At 45.6% G+C, this 20930-nt stretch overlaps 1 protein-coding gene across 3 annotated transcripts in view; it reads left to right on the top strand.

The window, feature by feature from the left end:
* The window catches only part of TTC28 (tetratricopeptide repeat domain 28), a 114232-nt gene that overhangs the window by 47789 nt on the left and 45513 nt on the right, over positions 1-20930 (top strand). For all 3 annotated transcript variants that reach the window (XM_039561384.1, XM_039561385.1, XM_039561386.1), the window contains 2 exons: positions 18182-18329; positions 19804-20076. In XM_039561384.1, coding sequence (XP_039417318.1) covers positions 18182-18329; positions 19804-20076 — 421 coding nt within the window. The remainder of the gene's footprint in view (positions 1-18181; positions 18330-19803; positions 20077-20930) is intronic.

Genomic DNA, 20930 nt, shown 5'->3' with positions numbered 1-20930 from the left:
CCTGCTGTGCCTGCAATTCCCATCATCCTGCTTCCATCAGCATTTTTCTGGTTTGAATCCTGCTTTGATGAATTCCATCTTCTCCATGCTCACAGCACAGTGCCCTTCCAGACATACATTCTCGAATGCAATGCTTTGTGGCCCAACACAAGCTGTCTCTCTCTTACTCTGATACCTTTTAATCATTGAAATGCAGCATTTTGAGCTGTTTCTGCCATCTGTTTTTTGCATAAGGCTTCTCCTGGCTTTCACATGATGTGTAAGAAGTTAGGAGATCTGTATCTTCCCCAAAGGAGAGGCGGTGGTGTGCCCATGGGATCCAGCCAATCAGCTTGGGGTGCCTGTAATTCCAGTATGATTAGGGACCCAGTGTAATCCCCGTGCATAAAATGGGAAGTTTTCTGCAACAGGCGAGTCCTGTTGATTCTGATGAAGGTACCTTCCTTTGCCAGAACTGTAGCAAAGAATACACTAATCAGGCAACACATCTGTGGACAGAATGTAAAGGGTATTTACTTACTGGCTGTCAAATTGGAGTCAATTTGTTGTAGTTCAGTTTGGGAATTGTTCAGAACTGGTCTGAATGATGGCAGACAGGTCCTGTGTAGCCTCTGGAGGCTCTCACACTGGCCAGGGCCTTTGGTGGAGGTGTGAATAGTGTCTCCTCTTCTGGTGGGATGCCAGACACTTGATCAGTATAAGCAGAGTTCATATCGCTTGCAGCTGCTGCAGGGTGGCCTGTGGTAGCTATGAAACAGCTCTCAGGCTGTGGGCAGGGCCCTGGCCTTGCTCTGTGCACCGTTTCCCTGAGGTATTTATTTATCATGAAGCTGCTACAGGACCTGTAGTTCTGTAAAACCCTGGGACAGTCACCCTGGCTTCTTCAGAGCATCTGGCAGGAAACTGTGCCCTAAAGTTGTGGTGACTCTATGAAACACTGATCAGTTCACTGTTTTAATTTTCATTGTGTTTCCTTTCAGCTTCTGGCTCTCTGGTGTTCGCAGTACAATTCCATCTTTGTTTCATTGTCACGGTCTAATGTGTGGTGGCTGGTGACAGTGCTACACACAGAGCTTGTGGAGTCTCTCTGAATTAGTTTGCTCGCATCTGTGTGAAGAACTGGAGCCAAAAACCTCTCCTTTCAGAGGATTAGAATCACATCATTACTGGAGGGAGTTCAGAGAAGAGTGAAAAAAGTGATTAGGCGCCTAGAGGGACTGATGTATGAGGAAAGATCAAAGGGGCTGAATTTGTATCATTTGGATAACTGACTGAGTGGGGAACATAAAAGTCTGTGATTATGGAATGTGTATAAACAGGGATGTGTCAGGGAGAGATTATTTAATGTGGGGTGATGGGGGAAATGGAATTACAGTAGAAAGGGGCAAATAGCTGTTAAATAGGAAAATTTCCCAACAATGAGTTCGGGTATTCCGTTGTCTCTTGCTGTAAATCCAGTGACTTGAGCTATTGCTTTTTAGTTTATTGATAAATGCACATAAAATGTTTCAAATAGAGGTAGGAGTGTAAAGCAAATATTGGTGCAGCAATGGCTCTCTGGTTGTATGTCCCTTTGGCCTCGGTGGCTGCATCTGCAGGGTCCATCCAGCCTGGGTGGGACTCACTGAACAGAGCAGCGAATGGGGCATCATCAGAAGAAGGCCTTTCCTAGCTTTTCCATCAGATTAATGTGATCAGGCTGACAAGAGGTCACCTCTCTGTGGCATCTGTCCTGCTGCAGGTACTTGGGATTTCAGAGGATGAATACTCACAGAGTCAATAGCTGTGTTGCTTTGGTTCAGCAGTTTGGACTGCCTAGACTTTAAAGTGGGATCTAGGACCTTATTTCCAGAACCAGCAATTGCAGAAATTAGTGATATTTTAGATGATATTTCCAGGATGCTGCTTTCATCCCTTCTGCCAGGTGTCTGTGGTCTGCATTTCACAGCAGCTACATTCCTACCTCTCCCACTGAATTGCATTCTTAACAACCTTTAAATGAGTCTGGGCTGCTGTATGAATTGACTAGTTATCTTCTCTACTGATGTTAATAATATCTTAATAAATGCAAAACATGTTTTGGAAATTCCAGACTTCAGTTGCAGCTGCATCTTTCTTTGGCTTCAAGCCAAAAATGTTTTTTAACTGAAGTGGTGGCTTGAAAGTTCTTTCCTGCCTGCTTATAATACCAAGGCCTGGGAGGAGGGTTGTCATCATCACTAACTGCATTTTCTACCTTGTTGTTGGTTTAAAGCAAATCTTTTACATTATCTAACATATCTTTGCCGATATAAACTCTCATAGTACTCTATTTTTTCCTGCCTAGCTGGGAATAATAAATAACCTGTTTGAGGCAATGCTTTGTGGCCTGTGCTTCTGTGCCAGCCCGACTGGGTCAGCTTTGTCCCTGCCCTCAGAGCCTGTGCTCAGCCGCACGGGGTCTGGCATGAGCCAGGAGGAGCTGGGGGATGATGAGGCAGGTCATGCATGTGCCTGATGGGAGGAGACGCTTGGCAGGCGATGTACTGAGTCTTGTGTGTGCAAAAGAGAGGATCAGTGTTCATGTGTAGGATAGGGGTGTGTGTCTTTAAAGGCAGTGGGTTAGTGTATTCTTCTTGGTATTGTGTATTTCAGAGCAGAGGCTTATTGACTCAGGTACATGAAATAGTAATGCCTCAAAGCAGGATTTCCTTTGGGAACAGTCACGTGAAAGGGCAAAGGGGAAATGATTGAAATTGAAACCTCCAAACCCTGCTGAATTACTTTTTCTTTTTTTTTCAAATGGGACTGTAGTACTGAAGGAACGTTTACCCCTACCCAGGTCTGTAACTGCTGCGTCTCTTCCTAGGATATATGAGAGATGAGAGGTGGCAGGGGTGAGGTGCTGCATGTGGCATGAGAATTGACTGTGGTTGGAACTGCTGTGTCTGCTGGGCATGGAGCAGATGTGCTTGTTGGGGATATGGTGGCTGTTGGCTGCTTTTCCCCTGGATTGCTATATCGAATCTCCCAGCTGTATATGAAATGCATAGTCGCAGACTTACACGTCAGCATCATTTTTTATAAACTGCTTTCCTCAAAGAAAGGATCTTGTGTGAGAAGTGCCCAGTGTCTAAGGGGTATTTGCCAGTGTCAGTGTAGGACAGCAGCTGGTGGTGGGCTGACAATCAGGCAGTCTTATGGGGAGCAGGTTTTTCCAGACAGGAAGTTTTTCACATTTTCTGTTAGAAGTTTTTGTTTGCGGGTTTTTGCTTTGGTTTGGTGGTGCTTTTGGAGGGTTTTTTTGGTTGGGTTTTTTTTTTGTTGTTGTTGTTGTTTGGGGGTTTTTTTGTGTGATTTTTTTTAATGTTGTTGTTGGGTTTTTTGGTTTTTATTATGGAGAGATTTCTAACACAATATCAGAATGCAAATACCAAGATGGTCTTCAAAAAGGTTTGTCCTAGTCAGGTTTAAGAGGCTTCAGGCTCAGAGTAGTTTTCCTGAAGAGACTGCTAGAGGATTTCCTGATCTGCTAAAGTATGTTTGACTTATTTTCTGGTTGTAGAATCCCTTGTGCGAGAACTCTCACATGGCCATTTTTCAGAGCTTGGCTGTGTGTTTGCAATTTTGACACGATAGCATAAACATGTGCAGAATCTGTGTGTTTGGTCCCAGTAAGGGATGGCCCTAGCACATTCCTTATCAAATGATAAATATCAAAATACCGATTTTTTGTGTTACAGAAAAAATTAGAACATCTGATAATGCCCTATAACATAATTATAACAACTCTTATATTCAGTGTCTGGGGATCTGTGTTCATTCCTCACAGATCCTCTGTTTTTCTGATATTTTTATGCCCAGAGATTGACCAGGGAAAGCATTCAGAATTGTGATTCCTAACTACGTTGGTTGAGAAGTGCTTTGTGGCAGTGAATCATTGCTAATGGCTGCCAAGCTGCTGCAGACCTCATTGCACAATGCCATTAGTAGTCAAAGAATTCTTTATAACCAAGCAAAGATTTCACAAGGTGCAGTAGTTCTGATCATTATTACTCTGTTAATTGTGCTGTACTTGCTAACAAACTATTGTTTCTGCTTTCCTCTGTGAAGTAAAAGAAATTGTGATGAAGCGTAGGTTGTTATCCTTGCCTGTACCATGAAGGGGAGCATTGAAATATTGATGGCAGTGCTGATGTCTGAGCACAGAGGATTTTACTGCGATGACCTTCTGCTACCTGGGTTGCAACTCCAGATGGGGATTCAAATTCGATGAGCATGTGGCACATCTCACTTCTAGCATCACGCAGGCTCTTCATCTTCTTGACAAGGGAGAGCAGGATTCAGCTGTTTCTCCTGCACAAGTCACTGCATTTCAGTGTCTTTGCCTGTGCAAAAAGATAGAAAATGGAGGGGTCAAGGAGATGTTGAGGGCAGATTTCTCTTTCTCTGTCGGCGAGACCCTTGCTGATGCAGCCCAGCAGCCCACTGGCCCTCAGCCGCAGCAGCACACCGGTCACTCACACTGAGCTTGGTGTTCACCAGGTCCCTTTCCACAGAGCTGCTCCCCATGCAGGTCGATCCCAGCCTGTGCTGCACTCCTGGATTCTGTTTTCCCAGGTGCAAGACCTTACTGAACTTGCTGAACTTTGTAAGGTTCTTGTTTGCCCATTCTTCCAGCCTATCCAGGTCTTCCTGCTGGCTGGCTCTCCCTTCCCAAGTTTCCAGTTCCCCGCTCAGTTTGGTGTCTTCAGCAAACGTTCTCAGGCTGCACCTTTCCTCCACTGTGTTCAGAAATGCACAATTCTGCAAGCTTTTCCTGATCAAGTCCAGTTGTGGTTTGAGGAGTGAAACATGCATGCTCAGGGACTGGGCTGAGAGAGACCCACTGGGTTCACAGATCCATCAGATTCTGCATAGTCTGGATTCCAAACAGACCAAAACGAGGTATCAAAATATATTATTTTTAAAATCTTGGTGCTTAGTCACCCATCTCTTGCATGTTTAATTAACTCCTCCGTCATGTGGTTTCTGAGTATAGAACAGGAGCCAAAACAATCCTTTTAAATTGTGTCATATGATTGTCTTTTTTGTCCACGAGATTGTTACAGTGGAAGGAGCAGAGCATGGCTGGAATTTATAACCTGTGGCTCTCTTCACTGAAAACTGTAATTTTCAAAGCAATTCTCTGCAAGGGGACTTTGTTACTGTGACTTCTCATGCAGTATAAATAATGTTCTTTTCAGTTTACATCAAACAGAGCAGGCCATTGCTTCCTGATCCAGTGGAAGCTCTGGTAATTGCTTCTGTAGGTTCCATTTATAGATCAGACTGCTATGACTAAATTTAATTACGTACAGCTGAATCCAGTGGAAGTAATAAGTTCAAAATAACCTCTGTCATGCTGCCGTGAAAGCAGCATGTTCCTAGAAAAAGGCACTTCCTAATTGTTTCATTTTTCAGAAGTTTTTAACTTTCACTTGTTCATTGTCTGGTTAAGCGAAGAATGGAGCTTTGCAGGACTGTCCCACTCAAAGCTGTGGGCTGTGATGAAGCTCCTGTGTCTTGCCTGACAGCTGTTGGAGCATTTCCTCATGCATGGGTCTTGCATTCTGTGCAAATAAAGGAAGTGTTGTGCTCTGCAGGTCTGAGCAGCAGAGAGAGAAGCGACTTGGCTGGGGTGTCTGTGAAGCCAGCTCTGCTGTCTGGTGAGCACATCACTGGGCATGTCTTGTGCTTACAGTGGCTGGGCTCTCTGAGTCCCCAGTTGTGAGATCCAGGTGCCTGATGCGACAGAGATGTCTCCAGCTGCAGAGGCTGGATCTCACTACGCCTCTGTTTGAGACATCTCTTGTCTTGGAGGAGCTCTTGCTGCCAGTCTCCCTTGAGTTCCTGGGCAGCAATGTCCTTCACATCCAGCAGCTGTGGTAGCATACAGGTGTGGGCAGCTGTGCCACAGAGGAAACATAAAGCAGTATAGCTTCAAAAAGCGTTAAAAATACACAGAAGGAATAAAGTAGGGTATGTTCTCGTTTCCAGGTTGTACTGAGTCACACATAGGGAGAGTGTGGAGAAGGGCTTTGAGGACTGCGTGCCTGTCCTGCTCCTCCCAGGGGATCCAGGCTGGTTGTGGCCAGAATCACCAGCAGGTCTACAGGAGCTTTTGTCAGACACGGTGTGGTGGTTGTCATCTTGCACGGTGTTGTCCTTCTTGAACTGTGGCACCCTGATTAGGAAGTATATTTGGAGATGTGTGATGAGAAAGAACAGATGCCTTGAAAGATTGTCATATAATAAGAGAAAAGCTTGGAATTATTTACTGAAGTGTTAACAAAGACCTAAGGGATGATGTTCTTGGTTTTTCGCTTGATTATGCAAGAATTAAATGAAAGACTGCTTAACTGATCCGCAGAAAAATTTGCTGCAGGACAGTGCAGGGACATGGTGACACTGGTGCAGTTGTGGCAGTTGTACCTTTCCTTATGTCTCTGTTTCTATCCCACTGGATACGCACTGCCTCAGAGCTGCATTTTCTGATGTTCATATGGTGTGTTAGCATGATTGATCTGTGGCTGGCTGTCTTTTTTCTGTTGCATATGCATGAGTGCACACACGTGCTCACTTAAATGAATTTGAATTCTTCATTCCTTGTCTTTTGCCTTTGTCTGGCACGTTGTCATTTAAATGACCAGTTCTTTCCAGACTCTTAAGTGTCATGTTCCATTTCTTTTTGAAACATTTCTCCTGCCTTTCTAGTACCCAGGTGTTTTCTGACTCTCTATCCAGTTACTGACAATCACTGGTGCACTAATCCCACTGTGTCAGTGATGACATTCAAGAGTCTTTGAAAAGTTTATTGTGTCTTACAAATAACGAATGGACGTAATTAATGCCTCAGGAAATTTACAGCAATTTAATCTAGACTTTTTTACTTAACTGATATTTTTAAGAGAAACAATAGAAAACATTTATTATTGTGAAAGCCAAAAGAATATGTGCAAGTGTAGTTGTATTACATTTAATTTTTTTCCCCTCATATAGTCTGATACATTACAAAACTCCTGTCAGCATAGGTGGAAAGGGGAATTCCTTGGTGACTGCTTGCCTTTTCCACAGGGAAAGCTACAGGCATGCAGCTCTGCTTCTGAATACTGCTCCTTCTTCCCAGGGAGATGCTCAGGGGAATAGCTCAGCTGGGAAGCATTCCTCTGTCGTTTAAAGGATGAACTAGGAGGTAATTACTCATGCTACCAGGTCAGTCAGTATTGATGGGGGCTGTTTCAGGATATTAGTATGTGGGAAAGTCTTTGATAGTTGAGAATTGATTTAAATCCTACAAGCTTTGTTGTGTGTGACCTGCCTGTGTGCTCATATTATCTAAAGCAGATTTCTAGGAAAGCAGATTGCCCAGACAGATTGAGCTGTGCTCTCTGATCCCATCATGGGTGGTTGGGTGCGGCAATTGTAGAATTCTGCTTGGAAATGCAGGGATTTTTACCTGCCCATACAGTTATTGATTAAACAGGCTGGGTATGGATTGCTGCTCAGGCACCTGCCCAGCAATGAATGGTAAAAATGTGAAAAAAGTAATACTAAACCAATAAAATCAGCTGTTAAAATCTGAGTGCACAGTGCTACCTGGCAAGTTCCAAATGATGTCTGGGCAAAGGCATCTGTGCACTGTTCATTGCCTGCTCTGGTGAGCGAGTGGCATTTGGTGCCACAGAGCTGTGGCTGGGGGATTCGAGGTGCTACAGACAGGTGAGCCTCTGGATCTGAGCTGGATGAGCCCGAGATGATGACAACCTGGAGCCAGCCCAGCACAGGAGAGCTCCCTGGTCTCTTGTGCTGAGGAGCAAAGTGGTGCTAAAGCAGCTGGGCAGAACCTGTGGGACCTCATGCACAGGGCATGACTGAGGGGTGTCTACACATTTTTATCTGAGCTTAGTGTTTGGAAGAGTGACTGGGTAGAGTTTTCATCACCTCTTCCCTCTGGACCCTATTTTTTAGTCTGTTCAGACCCATTCAAGTGTCTTGAAGCATGCTGTGGGTGAACAGCTGATGACCCAGTACTGACGCAGATAAATTATTCAGTGTGTCTTATTTGGGAATTCAAAGCTTCATGATGAAACCTACAAACCTGTATTATGCCTCTGACATTCTGAGATTTCATCACTGTGTCTTCAATTATTCACTAAGCCTGCTTGTTCCCCTCTCAGCACTCTGACAGGGCTGCAGGCCAGTGGCAAGCAGCAGGCATATTAGTATCCTCTTTGTTCTCCTGCTTGCTCTTGGTACCTTGTGGAGGAGGCTTGCCTGGTGCTTACTGTATTAAACCTCTCACCCAAAGTTCAAATGTGTAATAGTTCACAGACAGGGAAGAGACGACAGCCATCCCTATTGCTGGAGATTTCTCAGCAAACTGTCATTATTATGAGCTTTCTCCTTCCCTAGAGGGTTTTCACTGTGACTGCATTTATTCTGCACAAATGCCACAGCTGGACAGCAGTGACCTGGTCGTCAGAACATCCTCTTGGAAATGCCAAAAGAGAGGCCAGCGGAAGAGGAAGTTGCAGGAAGCACTTAAGGAAGGATTTGTCCTCAGGGGCACAACAGAGGAGGCCTGTGCTGGTGGTGGTGCATGCCTGGTGCTCGGGGTTCTGCCTGTGCCGAGGGGCTCCTGGCTGGAGCGGAGCTGTAACCGTGGGGTGCTGTGTTGCAGAATGCCAAACGGACTCTCAGTACCATAATCCTCAAGGTGTTGGTTTTGTAGGGACAGTTGCTGTGTCTGTTAGTCAGGAGAGAATTAACACACCAGATGAGTCTGCTGCTAAGCAGCTCCAGTGAACTGGGACTCCCTTGTCCGCTGGCCAGGCCATGGTCCTCAAGCAGGGCACTGCTTGGGTTTCTCCTCCAGCATTCCCAAACCATGCCTCTGGAAGTGCAAGATCTTTCTTGGCTTAGTATGTCCCCTCATATTTGTACGTAGGGAAGCTCTTCTGCCACCTGGCACCTGCCTGCATCAGAGTCCAGATGTAATGAGTTCCTGGTAGCTGGAAGGAGCTGTGACACATCAGACATTTCTCTTTGGTTTTGGTCTGTCTGTAGCTATGTCTGCATGATTTGCAGTTTCTATACAGTCCTGATAACTTTCTCAGGACTCCAGACTTGAGCTCTGTAGGCAGGCAAGCCCTGGCCTTGTGAGAAGCCCTTCTGCTGAGTGTATCCCAACAGAGTGGTGCTCTGGTATCTGCTGTGTTCCAGTGTGTGGAAATTTTAGTCTGTGGTAGATAATTTTAGAAAAGAGAACTGAAATTAATACTATGAACTCATTGCCTGACGAAGGAGAAATTTTCCTGTGGATGTACAGAAAAATGTCTTGATTTCTCCTGGGGTTCCTGGGGATGGAAAGTCTGACTCAAGGCTGGAGTCTCCATACCAAGGCATGCCAAATACCTCAGAACTTAGAATATTTTCTTCCAAGCCAAGACTTTACACAAGTAATGGAGTTCGCAGGATATGTGAGAAAGACCAGAACTTGTCTATATAGACAGAGCTTTTGCTTTCTTTGTCATCACTTGAATAATTTCAGCCAGATGAAGAATGGAGAGAATGTATGAGGAGGGAACAGAGCCTGCCCTTTACTGGCTTGCCCTGGGCACAGAACTTAGGCATGGTTGTCGTTAGAAAGCATGCAGCCTCTTAAGTTCAGGTATGTTCTGTAATAAAATGCTCTCTCCTGCCCACTCCAGTTACTTGAATTAAGTACAGTTGTAACTTAAAGGTTACTTAAAGATAAATTTAAAGGTTACGTAAAGATGTTGGAATAAGGACTTCCAGGTGATGTTGCCTGGGGCAGCTTTCTGTCTGTGGAAGAGACATAGAGAGTGCCTCTGCACAGGGGAGCTGCTCATGTCCTCCAAAGAGGAAGCCTTGCTCCTGTGTTCTGGTTTCTGCTGGTGCTTTTGGGTTTACGACAGTCACACATTCAGTAAATGGGGTAATCAGAAATTTGGCACTTTTATGGAACTGACATAAGTCCAGTGAGTTCAATAGCAAAGTTGGAAATGCAGCCAGTGCTCCTGCTGTTCTCCTGGCCTGTAGGAATGGAAGCTGCTAACTAGCATTTGGAATCTCTGGTGCCATTTTCTGTATGACGAATAAAGGAAGGTAGATTACATTGTTTTCTGGTAGTCTGGTATAGGCGATGCAATGTTTTGTGTTCCTAGAGCACAGACCAGACCTTGCTGGCAAGGGAGACTCTCCTTTTTTGGGGCTGCAAAGCCGAGAAGAGCTGGGTACTTGTTGAGAAGGGCAGGGCGCTCTTCTACTGCTGTTTTGTCCCTTTTCTGAAGGCACAGGTGGATCAGTCTAATGGGTTGTTCATCTCGTGACTGGTGCAAGCAGCCGTGTGAAGCCCCCGGGGATCACGGTGAAAACCAGCTCTTTGTGTTGGTTACCACTGCCTCAAGTTGGTGCTGATGTGTGTGAGAAGGAAGAGTCCCCAGTCCTTTGCTATTCTGCCCTCAGTAGGGCTCCTTTGTGTGAAGGATTTTACAGCGAATTAGAAAATGAAAATTGCTATTTTTGGACTTGGCTCTTGCAGCCCCACTGAAGAATGACACCTATTCTGGAGTCCATCCAGATAGTGTTCTAACAGCAAAACAGAGAAGTGATAGGGCAACTAAAACAAAGCAGATGTTTAGCAGGAAAATAATTTACAATTGGCCAGTTTGATGGTACCTCTTGACCCTTTCAGGGCTGTTCAATAAAACTAGCAGTTTCCATAGCAACTACTAAATTACTTGGTGCTTCAGAGATCTGTGATAAAGGAGGCGAATCATTGTAAGGAAACATGGTGTTGATGTTTCTCCCCTTTGCATTACGAGAGTAATGATCTGGCAAAACTTGCTAAATGGGACGCCCCTGCTGAAGAATTTTTCCCACGTTCACTTGGGCCAAAGAGATTTTTATGTTTAGTACTTTTGCAAATTTGATTTTTCCCCTTTCCTCTGTCATCAGCTTTGTCCTTGGCAGGCAGTGCTGGCTGGGCGCTGGCAGGGAGACGGTGAGCCAAGAGGCAGGAGCCCGTGTCTGCAGTAGGTGTGTGCTGGGCTTCTCTGTCACAGTCCCTGCTGAGCATCAGGTGCTTCTTCAGGGGATACAGACCAACTCCCTGCTGCAGGTACACTGCAGCCACCCACCTGTGAACACGTGGCAGTCACCATTATCCTGCCTGTAACTACTGTGTATTTCATCTTACCTTTGTCTCTGCTCTGCTCTTCTGGAGAGTGTACTGATCAGATTTTTTTTCTACTTCACTGGTAAGATAGGATGTAGCTCAAGATCAGGGCAGTCTTCAGAATGGACCCATGGAGATGTGTGATAAGGAAGTGGCTTTGGGGCTTGTCTTCCACAAAGCCCAGTGTAATTCGGGGGGCTCTCAGAGTGTGTTTCACCTCTCTATGAGTGTTTGGTTGTATGCAGAGCTGTTGCTCCTGTGGAGTCTGTTTCCTGTGTTGGAAAAACTGTCTGTGTTAAAATCCTGAAATGCTGGTTTAAAATATTTCAGCGCACTTATTCTTGTAACACGCAAATCACCATTTGCATCTGATGCTGATCAAAGTTTATCTGACTTTCAGCAGTTACAGAGGTTTTGAGTCATTTGCATGAAGTACCTTGTCAAGGTAAGCCAGAGTAGCTAAAGGGTTGTTAAATGGCCTCTGCTGTATCTCAGTGTCCTTCAGTGCAGACAAGAGCATTTCCAAAACAACCCAAAATGCTTTTCAGATTCACAGCAATCAAACAGCAGCTGAAACCGGGAGGAGGGAGGATGATTGGGAAGTGCAAGATACAGGGATTTTACAGATGGAGTGTGAAGCCAAGAGGACCCAGTACTGGGGGCAGAGGAACAGTACCTGGATTGGAGAAAAGAATTAAATTTACAGTGTAAATCATGGGACAGTGCTGAAAGTAAGGTAAGCACCAGGTAATAATGGTGTTCAAACCAGCCCTGCCTCTGCCCCAAGCTTCCCGAGGAGCCGCCTACAGGTGTCAGCTAATCCATTTAGTTTAGGTTTTGTATAATTCTGTATCTGTTAAATCTCTAATCTTATGAAGACTGGTGTTACTTCTGAGCAGGATGAAAGGTGGCCTGTCTTTTCTTCTGCCATTTCTGAAAGAAGTTGTTTAACCAAAAATTGTGCCAAACTGTCCCTGTTGACTTGCGGAGGAGCCGTAGCAGATGCTGCGCTGCTGTGCCTGTTCACCTTAGAGGAAGCTGGTTGTTTCCCTTGTGCTGTACTTGGGGACTGACAGGTTAGTTGTTATTCCTCTAGAGCACTTTCCTCCACTTGTGGCTGGTTCTTGCTGTTAAATGAGGGTTAAGAGTTGTAGCTGATAAAGACAGGAAGATTGTCTGTCAGCACCTGCTGTTAGGGAAGGAGAGGGATGTCCTCTGAAGAGGGGATCCAGGATGTAGCTGCTGTTCCTAGAGTGAGCCTGAAGCATGTGAGAATGGAGCAACAAGGATAAGCTCTGTGAAAAGCTGGTCTGTTTACTTCAACTAAGTAAACAAAGGTTTGACTCTTTATTTACTGATAAAATTTGATTTATTTCAGGTGAGCAAGTGAGCTGTGCGCAGAATCCCACTAGCAGACAGTGGAAGCAGAATTAATAAGAACAATTAAATGCTCTTGGGTAAAGCAAGGCAAGATATTTTACACACACACACCCCCATCTTGTTTTTCTCTATAGGCTCAGTGGGGCTAAGAGGAAATTTCCATTTCTAAGTAGTGTAGTTCTGTAAGAGGCACCTTGGAAACAGGTAGAAGATAAAGAAACAAAGCAGCAGAGTCAACAAATCTGTTGTGCTGATTCTCCAGGGCAGGCTGACAGCTGTGGTTCAGGTGTCAGCCAGGTGTAGGACTGTGAAGGAAAAGTGTTACCTGGGGTGCAACCTTAATTTTGGGAAAGCAGGAATTTAGCTCGTGTGGTCAGCAGCAGTATTTATGCATGTGCTACATGTGTTCTGAATTAAAGTGCAGTCTTCCCTCTCCTCACATTCCTGAAATCCCACAGCAGAGATTTGTCCATATTTTTCTCTAAAATTTGGCTGTAAAACAGTTACAAGGGGAGAGGACAGATTCAACCTGGTGCTTGGCCCTGAGAAGCTGTGGCAGCTGTTCACACATTGCCTCCCTTCTGTTGGTCCCTTGCATAGCGCTGGTCAGCCGTGGGCGCAGCTGGCGTGGGCGGCCATGAGGGGCAGCGGGTCTGACTGCACAAGAGATATTCTGCAGACTGAGAGCAGGCATAAAATGCATCATAGATTATTCCTGCTATTTTTGGCATCGTCTCCTGATCTGGCAAACCAAGGGAGCATTATGGAAGAAGCATTTTCTGTGTGTTTGCTTTTCCTGCCCCGATGGCCAGCTGTCCAGGGCCTGAAGCTGACAGCAGTGTGAAGGTGGTTTGAGTTTCCTCCCCTGTGTACAATGGCAGCCTTTGTCTAAGACTGAGGTGCTTTTTTTTCAAGTTTTCCATGTTTATTTGACAGGAATTTTCTGCTCCAAGTGCTTCTGATGCTGTTCCAGTTTTGTTCCTCTGTCTCCGTTATCCAGTTAATGTTGGCCAGCATTGCGCCATGTGCACGAGCCTGTGGCCTGAGGTTTGGTGGCAGAGGGACCAGGTGAGCCCTGGCAGGGCAGTGTGGCAGGAGGACAGTGCAGCTGTGGCCTGTGATGGCAGTGGGATCCCTGCAGAAAGGGGGGGTGCAGGGGAGTCACAGGAGCTCCTGGACAGGGAGGGAAGATCCCAAAGCCAGTGTAGAATCTGTTGCTGCATTCCTTGTGGGCAGGACCTTGGCTTGGTTTTATTTAGCAAAATCTTGGGGAACTTAATGTCCCATGCTGTTTTTTGTACTGTATTTTTATCTTCATTGCATATTTTGTATTAATTATAAACCAATTACTGTTGCCTAAAATAGTTCTTGCATATTGATGTTAGAAGATTTAATAAAAATTTCAGCACTCCTCTTGATATTGGCCATTCAGTTATGACATTTGCATTCTAATCCTGTTTCAGATTGCACAGGGAAATCTAATATTCAGGGTCTAGACAGTTACCTAGATGGGATCTTAGATGATGAGGATCAAAAAACTAATAAGCATGTTTATTTGTGTTGCCTAGACACTGCAGCCATCAGTCCAGTGGCAGCTCCTAATAGGACAGATAGAAATTCTCCTTTCCATTAAATGGGCTATAATGAACAGATGGAAAATACTGGTGTGTACAGAAACTACACGGGTCAGTAAATCGAGCAGAAAACATAGGACTTGTGCTTAGAATTGCAGAGAGGGGCTGTGCCTGGCTAGGCAGATGCTGACTGTGCTGTGACCTGGCCACCAGCTGCCCCCGCAGAACTGCCCTGGCTGAGGGGCAGGGCTGTCTCTGTGCTCTTCTCCTGTTCATACAAGTTTTGTGAAACTAAGCTGAAGGTAGGGAAAAGCACTAAAAAACTTTATTCCAGCCGTGAAGACACGGAGCATTCTGAAATGCATGGGGCAAAGAGGCAAGTCTGCAAAAATGGGTGTCAAAACCTGAATGAGATGGGAAGACTTATTTCCCTTTGGGTAGGTCCTGTGCTTGGAGCGATGCTGCTTTACCTTGCTGGGTTCTGTCCTGGAGCCAGCAGTGTGAGCAACCTCTGTTACAGGGACAGTGTTCTGCATGGCTTGGAAGTCTCAAGTGCCAGATATATTTTGCCAGTTAATTAATTAAAATAACTTATTTTTGCTTCCAGAATATCAACAGTGCTTTCAAAGGTATTATGGATGAAAAGCACTATCTATTCCTTGTCCTCCCTCCTTCTCTTGGCTGCATGAAATTGGGTAACCGGGCGGAAGTGCAGCTGGGCCCACCTGGCTGCGTGAGCCCGCACTGGTGCCTGATTCTTGGAGATGTGTGGGAATGCTCACTTAACAGCCTCTCCAACAGAGTATCGGGGACTTGGTGAGATTGGCTGCTTCACAGAGCTGCTTTGGACTCTTTAATCCTCTTCCCTTCCTGAAAGGCTCCCGCTGGCAAGAGCTGCATCCCTGCTATCCCTGTTCTTCCACGGGCAGCGGGTGTGCTGGGCAGAGCTCAGGCTGAAGGGGTGGGTGCAGGTGCTGGGAGCCCCTGACATGCTGTGACTCTGGAGGTGGGAACAGCACAGCTGTGTCCATCCTGCTAACACAAGGACAGGAGAAAAGAGTTCCCATTGAGGGAGATGCATCTGGTGCCAAATTTCAGCTGAGAATTAGGCTTTCTTATTGCACAGTGCCTTGTTCCTGGAAAGTGTGACACAGAGACTGCAAAAATGAAAGAGATGGTTCCAGCTGTCTGTATTACACTGAGGATGCAGAGAGCCAGGTTAGAAAACACCTGCTGTTTCTGTCTTGTCTTTAGTGAAACATTGTCTCTCTCCTTGCTTTAATCTTCTTAAAAGGAATTGATCGTTTTTTCTTATTTGGGATCACTGGAAAATTAATGTAGCTGTTACTGTAGAGTGAGCACTGTAGTATCTTCACATAATGTGATTTAAAGTTTAAAGCTCACTCAGCAGGGGAAGGCTCTGTCTGTGTTGGGACCAGGAGTCGCTCCTTGGCTCATTCCTTCAGCTGCAGCTGCTGGCTCCCTGCCTTCCCTTTTCCTCTCCTCTTCCAAAGGGTGATTCTCACCATTTCCTCTTTGCAGACTTTTCCCCTTGATACAGTGTCTTCATTCCAATGCTAAACTAACTTGTGAATGCCTCTTGGGGAGGAAATAGGTGATGTGAATGCTTTTTATTTAGTTAGTTAAAGGTCCATGGGCAACACAATGTGCGGAGAGCATTCTTGTGTATGCTGGAAACTGGAAGAGGAAGGAAGGGTTTTTTTGCAGGAGAAAAATAGGCCGAAATCTTCCTTTCTGTTATGATTAATAGGTTTCTCTTTTGGGCTTTGAATGTTGTGTTTGTATTCAAATGAAGTGGTTTCCAGGGGCACTTCCAGGAATAGATGTGGGGAGCGGATAAAAACCCTTTCCGTAAAGGATGTTCAGAATGTGCGGAACTGAACTGTATGTTCGTAGGTCTTGCTCCATCTTGTCTCTTCCCGTCACCTGGAGCCTGTGTGTCTCCTCCATGTGCGGGGTTCAGAGGATGGGGACTCTCATTTCTCAGCATTCAGGATGTGCCAGTGAAGCACAAGGTGCTGAAGATGCCCACACACCACAGTGGTGTATGCTGTGATGCCACAGTGATGGCGGCTGCGTGTCCTTGCCCACCTTCTGGAGAGCTGAATCAGGCAGGCACGGCTGTCCTGGGCCAACCAGCCTTGTGGGCTGGAAAGGTCTCAGTCAGAGATGTGCTGTGTCCAACTCCCTCTGTCATCAGGCAGTAAAGAAAGTAATTAGATGGTAATTCTGCAAAAACAAGACTTAAAAGTGTACAGCATGATTTAGGCGACAGCTCACACTCTGCTGAGAGGACTTGTGCTTGGTGACTGCTGCATGTTGTTAGTTCTTTGTATTTTCTTTGATTTAAAGCTTCATGCTTGTAATCTAGTTAACACTGAATTGGGTTTCCAGTACAGTGGCTTGTTTGGTTCAATAAGAACACATTTATACTAAAGGTTAATGAAAAGCATTTTGCTTTCATTGAATTCATTAAAAGGGCTTCTACAATCAAGACTTACTAATGGAAAAGAGATTAAATATTCATGTCTCTAAATTTCTCACATAATTTCTGATTTTCCTTAATCTCTGCCTTCCCGGATTGGAGTCCAAAAGTGCCTGAATGCTCTAATGAGTTCAAAAATTAATTAAAGACTTCTCCTGTTTAAGTAAAAAGGCTTTCACAGACGTGTACCTAATGTATCTTGAGTGCAGGTCTCTGTGCTATTATGGGAGAAGAGAGAGTGAAGAGGTCCTAGCCAAGAGAGCCAATCTCAAGGAGCAATTTTGCTTCTTAAAGTACTTTTAAAGAAATACAAATAATGCTTTATCTTCTTTATCTGTGCTATTGAAATAGGTTTAAATGAACTCAAAGTGCAGCAAAATTTGCATTAGAAAGGTATTAGCTGGGCATGAAGATAAAACCTGAGTAACAGGCATCAGAGGTGCTTAAAGATTCAAGACCTTTTTGTAACATGGTGTCCAGATATGTATGCTACAAATACCTGAGTACTTTGACAAATATTGGATTGTGTTTTCTGTGGTCTTTTTCCCCAGTATCTCCCAGGCAGCTCTGGGTACCCTCTGGGCCGTGGCTTTGCCTGTGCTCGTTGTGTGAGCAGAATGTGTGTCTGAAGTTCCTGCTTTGTGTGTAGGTTCCTGGTATGCCATGTATGGAGATGTGAGAGCTCTGTTTGGGAATGCTTTGCAGCTGCATATTGATGTTGCTGATGCAGAAATGGAAATACATGGTGACAGGAGATACAAGTTACTTGAAGATATTGCAGGTTCCCATAAATGGTTTTCTGGGAAAGAAAGAAATGAAGAAAAATGCTCTTGTAAACAGGTTCAGAATTACGAGTGTCTTGCCTCAGTTTAAGAAGCTTGTATAGATCTATGTATAAATGTGTATGTGTGTATGTGTGTGTGTTATATATGTAGTGCACCTAGCAAGTGGGGCAGTGCTGGACAATTCCTGCATTGGTGGATGTACGTGGAGAAAGAAGGCTCAGCTCCTGGCTGCATCTTTGTGTTGTGTTTCATTGCAGCTTGAGCTTTCAGTACGTTTTTGGCCCTGCTAGTGCTGGATGTTGATATTGGACTCGTTGGCAAGAGCTGATGAGAGATGAAGTGGGTTGCTTCTGTGCTGTGTGGGCCGAAACTGGATAGGAGGGTCTTGAGAAAAATCATCTGCTTATAAGTAGTTAAGAAGTAGTATAAGTCCAAGGGGAAAGCTTTGCCTTACTAGTAGTGACCAACTCTGGTCTCCAAAACAGTTCAAAGGCCTTGCTAAAACTGAAAAGGTGATTACAGTGAGGGAGTGCACAGTGGTGCCATTCACAGACCGGACTGTGGTGTTGGGTGGCACTGATTGTAGCCAGCATGACCAGAGGAGCCAGAGTGTGATGGTGTGGCCTGTTGTCCACCAGCACGAGATCAGCTGTGTTATTTGTGACTGTTTGTGATGGTTCAGTGATGGGCATTGCTGTTGCCTCTGTTCCTGCAGGCATACTTCCGACAGGGCGTGGCCCTGCAGTACCTGGGACGCCATGCGGATGCGCTGGCCGCGTTTGCGTCAGGGCTGGCGCAGGATCCCAAGAGCCTTCAGCTTCTGGTCGGCATGGTCGAGGCCGCCATGAAGTCTCCCATGAGAGGTAAGCACACAGGGTTTCTCAGGGGTGTGACCTGCTGCTGAGGTAGCCAGAGGTGGGAGTTTCAGTCCCAGCATCTGGGGACAGGAGAACTCAGAGGCCTGAAGGGAAAGATTTCAAGATTTGGCTTCTCTACTGAGTCAGGAGGATGCCAAGAGTGGAGCCTGAAGCTGGAGGAGGAACAAAGACTGTCCTTCTGGTTGAGTGGGACAGCAAGATGGTGGTAGCCAGCTTGAGGGGCACTGGTTGGGAACAGCACATCTGAAATGCTCCAGGCCAGTGTTTTCCTGAAGAGCACATCAGCAGCTTTTCTGTGGTACTAATGTCTCTCCAAATACAGAATTCCAGAAGACAAAAAGGCCGCTCTGCTAATTCGCTTCTGTTCAGGCAGTGTTTGAAATCGCAGACACCTTGAAGCCATATGAGCTGTGCAGTGTTCTGCCTCTCTTTCATAATGTTCCTGTTTCCAGGATTTTTTTGTCAAGAGGAAGAGGGTTGTCTCCTCTTAGCTGTTTCTCTTGCAGGCTTTGTGCTGCAATGCCCTAATGCTGTTAGTCAGGAGGGAACATGGCAAGTCTCATCCTCAGCAGATGGTGTTGGGGGCCACAGGGCTTAGGAGCCAAGGAGCACTGAAATGAAAAAATATCCTTGTTGCTGTTTCCTTTTTTACAGTGTTTTTCTCCATCCTCCAAAATGAATCCATCTGGAAGTTTCTGTCCTATATAGCAGTTAACCTGGTAAATGTAATTTCATTTGCTACCCAAAGGTACTAAGGCTGCTACTTAGAATGCAGGTTATGTGGTATTCCGTGGGCACATCCCCAGTTTGGCAGGATGATCTCTGGCCTATTGCCCTGCAGCTGTGTATCAGCTGTGCTCCCTGCTGCAGTTAGACAAATCGAAGCAGTTGGGCAGGCCCAGTGCTGTCATGGCACGGCAGCGCTGTCTCCTGCAGAAGGAGCAGCTTCTTTCTGCAGTTTTGGTCACCTCTCTTGGCACACATCATGTGCTTGGGTATCTGGACAGGCACAGACTTTGCAGACGTTCGTGTGAAGGTTTGTGCTGAAAGAGCAAAAACTGCAGTGCTCTTAGACACTGCAGATGGCCCCTTTCCAGTTTCCTGCAAAATTCCACAGGTATCTTCTGTATTCCTTCTGCCATTAGGCTAGGCTTCAGAGCTCAGTATGAAACTGCTATGTGCTATGTAGGAGACTGCTGTAAGCTCTATTCTTACGCTGCCTTCCCGAAGTGCTTTCTGCAAGGCAAGGAGCAACTTGCCAGGTGATCTGTCTTGATTTGCCAGATCTTAGATGGTACCTTTGAGCCCCAAGCTCCCTTAATAAATCGTCGTTGGATTTGGACTGTGTGGCCCTTAAGTCATGTGTCATTTGGTTATGAAAAGATCGAGTTGTGAAGGTGATTCCTTATGCAAATTACTTGGTTTGTTGAGTACCTCTGTCTTTGGTTTTGTGCTTCAGAGTCCCTGGAGCCCACCTACCAACAACTGCAGAAGATGAAGCTGGACAAGAGCCCCTTTGTTGTGGTGTCTGTGATTGGCCAGGAGCTCCTGACTGCAGGCCACCACGGGGCCTCTGTGGTGGTGCTAGAGGCTGCCCTGAAGATTGGCACTTGCAGCCTGAAGCTGCGGGGATCAGTGTTCTCTGCACTGAGCAGTGCATACTGGTCCCTTGGGAACACAGAGAAAAGCACTGGATACATGCAGCAGGACTTGGACGTAGCCAAGAGTTTAGGTAAGAATCCTCCTTTGACTCCTGGAGTGCAGGGTTGGGACTGGTGGAACAAATCAAGAGCTAGGTTAATGGTCAGCATCTCTCTCAAATGCTCAGGTTTCTGTAGGTTTTCACAAGCTGCTAAATCCAATCTGAAGCTTCTGAAATGTGCAGACTGTGGGTTTGTGCATCCCTGTTTGCTTGCCTGTGTGTAGGGGCAGATGGTCAATAGATATGCTAAGGTTTTACAGGGTCTTCTAATTTCCTGATGTCATGTATGTGGGAACTGCTCTTATTCCCTGTGTAGACTTGGGCTCAAAACCTTACATGAGTCTTAAATGAAGCCATCTGCTTTTCCAAGATTCAATGGACAAAAGTACTCAGTCTGAGATTCTGGGGCAGTAACCAGGGAAGGAACAAATCAGTAGTGAGGCAATGATGAACAAAGAGTGTTTAAAAACAAACAAATTCAAAAATCCCTGCACAACAGGGAGAGCATTCAGCTTCTTGGGGTGCTGTAGGAGAGCAGACAGGTGTGGGACCAAGGCCTGACTGTGCAGAGTTGGAGAAGCAGTGCCTGAGGGCTTGAGCCAGGAGCATTCACTGAGAGCATAGGGATTGCTCTCTTGAAGACGGCTGTAGGTGTACTTTGTACATCTGAGCTGAATTGTGTTCTGGAGAAAGCTGGCATGCTTTGTGCTTGTTCTAGGCCTTGGCCATTGACTGACCTTCACAGTGCCAAGCAAGGAATAAACAAGGAGGAATGGAAAATTGCCAAGTGTTAGGCCACAGAAGAAAGTAAAACAATTCTAAAAATAAGATTGATGGCTATTGTAGATGTTTCTGAAGGCCAGTAAAGAGAAAAGTTTGGCTGT

This window comes from Corvus cornix, chromosome 15, assembly GCF_000738735.6.
Source record: "Corvus cornix cornix isolate S_Up_H32 chromosome 15, ASM73873v5, whole genome shotgun sequence".
Taxonomy (NCBI): domain Eukaryota; kingdom Metazoa; phylum Chordata; class Aves; order Passeriformes; family Corvidae; genus Corvus; species Corvus cornix.
Note: the sequence above shows the minus strand (reverse complement) of the source record. Positions and strands in the feature narration are given on the sequence as shown.